General features: G+C 41.0%; 1 protein-coding gene across 1 annotated transcript; it reads right to left on the bottom strand.

Moving 5' to 3' along the window:
- Window positions 1-996: 996 nt before the first annotated feature.
- On the bottom strand, window positions 997-8305 carry LOC123774636 (U3 small nucleolar ribonucleoprotein protein IMP3). Its single transcript, XM_045769141.2, has 5 exons — window positions 8085-8305; window positions 6446-6553; window positions 2174-2380; window positions 1815-1887; window positions 997-1068 (listed from the first exon to the last, which is right to left on the bottom strand). The coding sequence occupies exons 1-5, from the start codon at window positions 8216-8218 to the stop codon at window positions 1039-1041; spliced, it is 552 nt and encodes a 183-aa protein (XP_045625097.1). The 5' UTR covers window positions 8219-8305; the 3' UTR covers window positions 997-1038.
- Between the last annotated feature and the right edge of the window lie 1327 nt (window positions 8306-9632).

The following is a 9632-nucleotide window of genomic DNA, read 5'->3' on the forward strand; positions in this document are numbered from 1 at the left end:
ATCGGCTTTACCTAGCATTGTTCATCTTGACACCAAATCGTACAGGACAATAAATTCCAGGGTGCTTTCATTCTTCTCCAGTGCAAACCTTTTAGAAGTCGGTGTCCTCATGGTACAATATTTTGTGGTCCCTCAAACACTTTCTGCACAAGCAGGAATGTACCTTTACTACTGAATCATCCGAATTAATTGCTCAAAGATCCTTACTTTACTAGTTCTCTCGTATGGATCTATTCTAGTTAACCCTTTGCATCTTGTGGTGGTTGAAATCAAATGTGGCCAGCTTCTTTTAACAGCTAAGACATTCAAATTTTTCTGGATACCCACCCATTTTGGGGTTTCTCTTGTACACCTGCAGATGCTACTGCAAAGGCCATTTGGATTTCTATGCAGTTCTGTAAGCCATTGGCTGGGTCGTTGGGCTGGTATGACGGGTAATAGTGTACCCTTACGTGACCTTTCCCCCCTTTAATTTATTAGTAGCAAAGTAAGGTCGTGGGGAAACTGCTTAGGCTAAGAAACTTCAGTTGCATCCATTTAGCTCATTACCAATTTATGTAGCAAGTTTTTGTACCAGGTCGTACACGGTGTAGATTACCCAGGTTTTGGGGGATTGTACGTCGCTTGTAGCCTTAAAATCCAAAAAATCGGTATTCTACCCAGTGTACGACTAAATAAAGTTTATATTTGTCCCATTAAGTGGATGCAACTGAAGTTTTAGCATAAGCGGAAAGGTCACTTAAGAGCATGCACTTTATTACCCGTCCTACTAGCTCAACGACCCAGCCACTGGCTTACAGAACTGCATAGAAATCAAAATGGCCTTGGCAGTAGTGTCTGCAGGTGTACAAGAGAAACCCCAAAATGGGTGGGTACCCAGGAAAATTTGAATGTCTTAGCTGTTAAAAGAAGCTGGCCACATTTGATTTCAACCACCACAAGATGCAAAGGGTTAAGGAACATGCATTTTAGGCTAATTGCAAGAAAAGAAAAATACAAAACTATAATTTTTATTTGTATAGAAAATTGAAATAACCACTAACAGTTGTTGAGGTCAAAATCATCTCTCTGAAAAATAATGGGAAAGCATTACAATTTGCAGTGCTTTGAATGAAAACATCAGTAGAACTCCATGAAGATTCAAACCTGCACAATAGGTACTCCCAAGCACACACCCTAAATGGCATTATGCTACAAAAGTAATGTGACTTGGGATTCTTCTGTATCTAAGGTTCCAGAGGCACCTGATCCCAAATTAGGGTTTTTACACATTACCATAGCCAGTGTGTTTGTGGGCAATGTGTAAAAACCCCAATTTGGGATCGGGTGCCTCTGGAACCCTAGATACAGCAGAATTCCAAGTCGCATTACTTTTGTAGCATAATGCCATTTAGGGTGTGCTGCTTATCTTGAGATGATTTCGGGGCTTCGTGTCCCCGCGGCCCGGTCCTCGACCAGGCCTCCACCCCCCTCAAGATGCAGCCCATAGCAGCTGTAACTTCCAGGTACCTATTTACTGCTAGGTAACAGGGGCGTCAGGATGAAACATTTTGCCCATTTGTCTCCGCCTCCACCAGGGATCGAACCCAGAACCTCAGGACTACGAATCTGAAGCGCAGTTCACCCAGCTGTCAGGAGCCTAGAAAACTTGGGAGTACCTATTGTTCAGGTTTGAATCCTGTCCTGATTTCCTGTCTAGAATATCATCCAACCTAACAAAGGTTTTTAGGCAACTCAATGTTAAAGTTGACATTAAAAAAATAGCTCATGTAAAATATGAATTTATGCCAGTTTTTGTAAATAAAGAATCTTACTTCTTCGTTGTATTGTTTGACGTGTTTCCTGATGGCAGAGGTGTCTACCCACGTCACATAGTCCTCCAGGGGTCTGGAACAATCACAAAGTTATTCCTAGCAAAAATTAAAGAAAATGGTGAACCCTCCCAAACTTTGACATCCACATAATGTATCCTTCTAAAAATGATCCAAATTTACTTGCCATTTGGCTTTATTAGAAATATATTTGCAGGGGGGGAGGGGGGAAAGTTAAATCCACATCAGAGTTTCCATTAATATGAGAAAAATCTCTTATCAAGGCAATACCATCTTTAGGCTTTGTCTTCACTGATGTAGCAGTCTGCATTGGTAGACTTTTATAATTTTATATGGCTTACCTTGTGACAAGGAAGGCAGGGTCTTTCACAACCTCTGCACCAACTCGGACATGGCCTTGCTCGACGAATGTGACAGCAGTACGTAAATTTGGGGCCATTTTATTTCGAACCATGAGACATGGTAGACGTCGACGACAGAACGATGAAGCCGAGACACGATCGCAGAACTGCAAGTTCCACTTGGTTGGAACCAGTCCCATGGTGTACCTGATATATAATATAAAAAGTTAAAAAAAAGAAATTATCTTACCTAATCTGTAGCTAACTGTATAGTACTCGTGACAATCTGTGCACATTTTATCATCTCAGTGGTGTTTCCTGATCATGAAAAAATACCCTCCAAGGAAATTTGTCATTGCAAAGTGCTGAATACTTGTTTATAATATAAATATTAAATTTAAAAGGCAAAAAAATATTTCTTTGGAGTTAGTAACAACCACATTTAGCATTTTTAAATAATTGCATCAGTACTTCTCTTGCAAGTATAATGGGATGAATTACAGGCACAATAACTTCTCACACCATCCACGTATATTTCCCGATAACAAAGAAAGTTTAAGAAAGAAGATTTCACCACAATGTTAATGCTCCCCATCATCCTCTACTGTGCATATGTATATAGGTTATCAGAAAGTATTACACCACCAAACACACACACAGTTATCTCGTGTAAAGCATATTTACTGTACACAATCTGCAGTCATTCTTCTATCAACACTATATCCTTTACACTACTTATTTCTCATATTTTCCGAGTTTATTCAACCATACTGTACAGTACTTCCTTTTCATTTAATAATTGTCATTATTCAATCCTTTGAACTAATTTATTCAGTAATCCAAATAATTCTAATGCTCTAGAACACATTGTTAATCTGAATAAAAAATTCTTGCATAAATTTCCAATTCAAAATTTGTAAGAATTTAAATACCAATAGAAATACCAACACCAGTACCAGCTTTGAGTTACTATGAAAAATGTTACTTTGAGCAGACATTTGGCTAATCCTCGAGGTAAAAATCTGCGGCGACACAAAAAGGATTCAGAAACAATCACGTAGGGCCAATCCAGAGACCATTCAAAGGAGAGCTGTATTGAAAAGGTCAAGGGCAAAACAAACCTGAGCCAAACTGCCAAACCCCTGGGACAAACACAGATCTCCACACTGCAGAAAAACAGCTCCAACTGCAGGAAATGAAAGGCACAGCATGCACCAGTCTTCAAGGGACATCAGGCCAGAAGAAAAGGGGCAAGGCCAGAAAACAAACAAATACGAACCAAGGAGGAAGTGGAGACCAAGATTCCTCGTGCATTCTGCCTAGGTGGTTAAACAGTGGCAACCAACACCCTGAGAAGCAACACCTGGTACACCATGGAAGAACACTCAAGAGAACCTGAGTGTACACCCTGTGTACACTCAAAAAAGAAAGGCAACCAGCCCTAGAGTGAGTGAAAAAGCGAGCCATGACTAGGGCCAAAGGAGCAAGCCAAAAAAAGAGGAGACATGGACTGGGAAAGCACCAAAGACAGGGTGATGATTAATAAATTAAGTATGCTCCCCTAAATGAACAAGAAGAGAAAATAACGAAGAGACAAGCAATAACCACTGGTCACAGAAAAAAAGCACTCAGTCACAAGGCACCATATCCGAGGCATGCCTAAATCCAATCCTGGTCAACCACAGCCAGAGAAGGAAAGTGTGTCACAAACCAAAGGCCAAAAGTTCCATGGAAACAAAAAACATGATCCATAACTGCTGAATGCATAGCACACAGGATGACAGTGCAGGAGCCACAAGCCAGAACATGTCAGTGCAGGGCACATTGTATCAAAAGGCCAAGGAACACACCCAAGCAAGGATCAAAAGCAAAATAACAAAATAGAAGAAATGCTAATGAGAGCACCCCAAAACTAGGGCTACAGAAGCCTAATAAGGCCAGAACACTCACAAAGTAGTAGACCATGACACATGCTAGGGTGCATAACCAAGGGAGATGATGAAAACCCTTAGGGGATCTAAGGGGGTAGCTGGAGAACCCACATGGGGCACAACCCTAGGGACCAGATGCAACCAACCAATGATAAAAATAAACAAAATCAGTGTCCAAGGTTCCTGCAAAGGAAACTAAGCCCAAAACAATGAGAAAAACATCCAAGCAAACCCCTGGACACAAACTGGAACAGCAAGCACCCTCCAAGCCATAAGAAAAGCAGAGATGACTCTGCAATGGACATGATTTCAGATTACAAACCACCGTGAGAATGAACTGATGAACCAAGAGAAGAGACATCCAGTGGCAACTCAAAATCCAGGAGAGAGAATGGCCAAAAGATCCACGACAGGCTCAGTCTCTAGGCTGAACCTAATTGGGAAGGGAGGGGAGGATGATGGATTTCCAAAAGTAGCTATCAGCCCCCAAAAACAGTAGGCGATGGACATAAAAAAAAATTGGAACCCAGGTAGCAGATGCAGATGGTCCAAGAGGGCATGGCCTAGTCAGAATCTGTCAAAAGAAGCCCAAGGAGATGCACAAGGCAGAGAAAAACAAAGGAACTCCTGTGCAACTCCGTCTGACTTGGCCCCTAGCTAAGCCAACAGAGCAAGGCAAGGAAACCAAGATGAAAACTGTGAAAACCCACAAGGTACAACAAAGTCCTGCAACTAAATCACAGTGCCAAGACAAATTAGGATAGGATAGAGCCTTGGTAGAACCTTTCACACCAAACAAGAGGCCCACACACCAATGGCCAAGACAACTCCTATCACAAAAGAGAACAGAAGGTAGCATATAAGACTGTTGAGGACAAAATCCATCAGGTCATCTTCACAGGAATAAGCTCACTTTCAAGCAGTTATAATGAAAATAGAGGGCAAAATAGAACCAGTGAAGAGTAGGGGTGCCACAGGCAAAATCAGAAAAGACTGTATAAACATCAGAGGTCCACGGTTGCTCAACATCCTCGCAGCGACTACAAGAAATATTGCCCAAACAACTGCGGACATCTTCAAGAGAAAATTAGATAGTTTTCTTCAAGAAGTGCCGGACCAACCAGGATGTGATGGATATGTGGGCCTGCGGGCCGCTCCAAGCAACATCCTGTTGGGCCAAGCTCTCACATGTCAAGCCTCGCCTCGAGCCAGGCTTGATGAGTAGAAGAACTCCCAGAATCCTGTCAAGCAGGTATCAACTGCCACACTGCACAAGCACAGGCAAAAGCAAATGGATGAAAAGACAGACAGGCTAGGGTTGGCACATTGACATTTGATGAAATGAAGGAAAGGGAACTCAGAAGAAAGCACCAAGCCAGTATGACTATATAGCACTTGGAAGGGATGAGGATAAGGATTTGGGATGGTACAGGGGGAAGGAAATGTGCCCAAACATGTGGACGATCGGGGATTGAATGCCAACCTGCATGCAGCGAGTCGCTCTACCGTTGTCTCATATTTCTTTGTGCTTCGTTTCCTTTGCAGGAACCTTGGACACTCGTTTTGTTTATTTTTCTTATCACTGCCTGGTTGCATCTGGTCCCTAGGGTTGTGCCTCATCTGGGTTCTCCAACCCTTTGAAGTGGTTGGGCATAGGGTTGGCATAGCACGCAGGCCCACCTAACTCCCAAACTGAAGAATAACTGCCGAGCTGGCAATACAATCTGTGATGAAAACTAGGCACTAGAGTTGCAGAAAAGGATATCAACCAACAGTATTGACATGGGATTACTGCAAAAGCAGAACCACAGGCCAGACAAATTTGCAAGAGTAAGAGCACGTAGAAAACAAAAACCACCACCGTACACGTTCATAAGGATGCCCACAGTTCCCTCCATGCATATGGGCTCATATTTCTAGACCAGGATGTTATCGTGTGCACTTTTAAAATGCATGTTATCAGTAATTAAATAGTAAAAAATGTTGGGTGGTGTATAATTAAGTAGGGAAATGAAAAATTCAAGGAAAATGATAAATTAAGAAAAGTTTGTAAGAAAATCATTCATACATGCAGTTTTGAATGAAAAGAGATTAATTATTAATTTGAATCTAAATGTTTGCCTTGCTAGTGACAATCTGAAAAGTGTTATGCAACTTTAATGCAATTAAGTAACAATAACTTGTGAAGTCTTCACTATGCATTGTAATGAATGCAAAACTAAAGTAGCAAATTTAGACTCAAGGCAAAATTGTGAACAACGAGTTATAAAAACATTTACAACCACGAATAATAAAACGACACAGCACGCAAGCTACAATAAGAATAGTCAAAGAAGCTTACAATTTTTCAAGGAGGTTTCCACTAGCTTCTGCTCTGAATGGGTCTTTGGGATCCAAATCCTTTATTTTATTTGCCAGTTCTCTCGTCTCTCTGGCCATCTTGTTGTATCTGGAATAAATACAAGAAATGATATTTGTAAATTTTAAAAATCAAGTTGAAACTCAAAACATAAATGTTTATAATCAAGGTCATTTTGAATTTCATTTAATTTTGCTATCTAGAATAAGATACCTGCCCTTTCTTTTTTTTTTTTTTCTTTTTTTTTTTGAGATATATACAAGAGTTGTTACATTCTTGTACAGCCACTAGTACGCGTAGCTTTTCGGACAGGTCCCTGGAATACGATTCCCTGCCGCGAAGAATAGTTTTTTTTCATCCAAGTACACATTTTACTGTTGCGTTAAACAGAGGCTACAGTTAAGGAATTGCGCCCAGTAAATCCTCCCCAGCCAGGATACGAACCCATGACATAGCGCTCGCGGAACGCCAGGCGAGTGTCTTACCACTACACCACGGAGACTACAAACTTTCTTCTTCCTTTCCTCTTCCCCAGAGTGAAATCTTTCCCTATACTCAGAGTAATCACACTAACGTGACTGCATCAAAGAGAAAATTCGTAGGAGCTATGATGAGGGTTCGAACCTATGCAATAGGTGTTCCCACCCACACGCTCTAGACGACTAGACCACAAAATGGATAAGGATTGCAACCTGGAGTTGTACTGAACACACAAGGGTGTCCCCTGAGGCTTCCACCGAAGCCGGACTAGGATTTTTCACTCAATCCCCTTAAAGAAGGTTAAAAAATAGGATTTTTCACACAATTTTTCACACGTGAATTGGGGGATTGTGTGAAAAATCCTGGTGTGTGAAGAAAAAGTGAAGCTGTCTTAGATCTTCAAAGACAAGTGAATTTACCTAGAACAGCCTAAGCTAACAATATTATTCATTAATAATTAGATTAATTATAATTTTTAACATTATTAACATTAATTATTAACTAAATAATTAGAAAATCAGCTTCATTGAAATGACTGTGTACGATTTGGCACCCACCCCCAAAACAGAATTATTAACCTGGGAGTCTGGGGACCCAATACCAGGTTCAGAGACCCAATACCAGGACCAGAGACCCAATACCAGGACCAGAGACCCAATACCTGGTTTAGAGACCCAATACCAGGACCAGAGACCCAATACCAGGACCAGAGACCCAATACCAGGACCAGAGACCCAATACCAGGTTCAGAGACCCAATACCAGGACCAGAGACCCAATACCAGGACCAGAGACCCAATACCAGGACCAGAGACCCAATACCAGGACCAGAGACCCAATACCAGGACCAGAGACCCAATACCAGAACCAGAGACCCAATACCAGGTTCAGAGACCCAATACCAGGACCAGAGACCCAATACCAGGACCAGAGACCCAATACCAGGACCAGAGACCCAATACCAGGTTCAGAGACCCAATACCAGGACCAGAGACCCAATACCAGGACCAGAGACCCAATACCAGGACCAGAGACCCAATACCAGGACCAGAGACCTAATACCAGGACCAGAGACCCAATACCAGGTTCAGAGACCCAATACCAGGTTCAGAGACCCAATACCAGGTCTGGGGACTACTCACAGGGTGTAATCTTCTCTTCTCTGTATCAGATATCTCTTCATAATCTTAACTTCCTGCAGGTTGTTGTCTACCTCCCACTTGAGGAAGTCAGTGTGCTTCAGGAGCTTCTTCTCGGAATATTTCAATTGCCTCATGATGCGTGGAGGGCCTCAACTTGCTGAAATTGTCTCTTCACCTCCTCTCGAGGCCCTCATGCACGGCCGTCTAGGCTGTTTGTTGGGGTACAAGTCCCAACTCACATCGTACATAAGACGATTTGCCAAAGGATTTTTTTTTAAATCCTAACCTAACCTAACTCAACCTAGTTTAATAAGTTACCTAATCTAACTAAAATCAAATCAACTAAGTCCAATACAGCCTAGCATAAGAATATATATATTAACAAACAGAAAAGAACTTTCGTGAAATCGTTTGGTGTACGAAACGAGCCTCCAGTGTTTGTTGACATTAGCGGCGAGAACCGAGGGTCGGGAAGCGCCCGACTGCCTCACCCTCAACTTTTTATAATATAAATAATAATAAATAAATAAATAAATACATTTTTATTCAGGAAAAGTACATACATAGTTGATTTACAAACATAATGTTGGATTTATAGATAGAGCTGGTATATACAATACCTAAAGCCACTAATTTGTTGTTATTATTATTAACATGCTTAGGTATGCATAGCAATGTGCTGCTACTCTATTCTATATGAAAGATTACACAACGTAGATCAAAAACTTGCTATAAGTTCATCTAATATTCCCACCTCACAGGATGGTTAATCATATATGGAATGAGGGAGAAAATTAGTCTCCGTGGTGTAGTGGTAAGACACTCGCCTGGCGTTCCGCGAGCGCTATGTCATGGGTTCGTATCCTGGCCGGGGAGGATTTACTGGGCGCAATTCCTTAACTGTAGCCTCTGTTTAACACAACAGTAAAATGTGTACTTGGATGAAAAAACGATTCTTCGCGGCAGGGGATCGTATTCCAGGGACCTGCCCGAAACGCTACGCGTATTAGTGGCTGTACAAGAATGTAACAACTCTTGTATATATCTAAAAAAAAAAAAAAAAAAATACCTGCCTCACTACAAAGAATAAATCAACCCTGACTAAACAACTTCACGACCCTCAACTGGCTGTTAATGGTTGGTTGAGATTTTTTGATATAATGAAGTGGTTCACCGGTGTCTAGTCTGTTATTGTCGTTGTTGAATCTGTGGATTATTTCTGTATTGTCTGTATTTATATTATTTCTGTATTTATATTATTTCTGTATTGTCTGTATTGATATTGATATGTAGACTGTATTTCTGTATTGATATACAGGATATCTCTGTATATATATTTTATTAATTTATTTATTTATATACAAGAAGGTACATTGGGTTTAAGAGAATACATAGCGTAGTATTTACACTCTTGTAAAGCCACTAGTACGCGCAGCGTTTCGGGCAGGTCCTTAATCTAACAGATAATCTAATGATAATGATGTAATAATCTAATGATAAATGATAAAAGTTACATAGCTTATGTTTATATGTTCTTTGAGCCTTGTT

The sequence above is a fragment of the Procambarus clarkii genome, chromosome 51, assembly GCF_040958095.1.
Source record: "Procambarus clarkii isolate CNS0578487 chromosome 51, FALCON_Pclarkii_2.0, whole genome shotgun sequence".
Classification (NCBI taxonomy): Eukaryota; Metazoa; Arthropoda; class Malacostraca; order Decapoda; family Cambaridae; genus Procambarus; species Procambarus clarkii.

What these genes read in the sequence shown, in the direction of transcription:
- LOC123774636 (XM_045769141.2), bottom strand. Translation starts at nt 8,218, where the DNA reads ATGAGGCAATTGAAATATTCCGAGAAGAAGCTCCTGAAGCACACTGAC. An exon ending in AGAAGAGAAGATTACACCCT is followed by an intron (nt 6,554 to 8,084) that starts GTGAGTAGTCCC and finishes TATTTATTCCAG; the next exon opens with ATACAACAAGATGGCCAGAG. An exon ending in CCTGCCTTCCTTGTCACAAG is followed by an intron (nt 1,888 to 2,173) that starts GTAAGCCATATA and finishes TGATTGTTCCAG; the next exon opens with ACCCCTGGAGGACTATGTGA.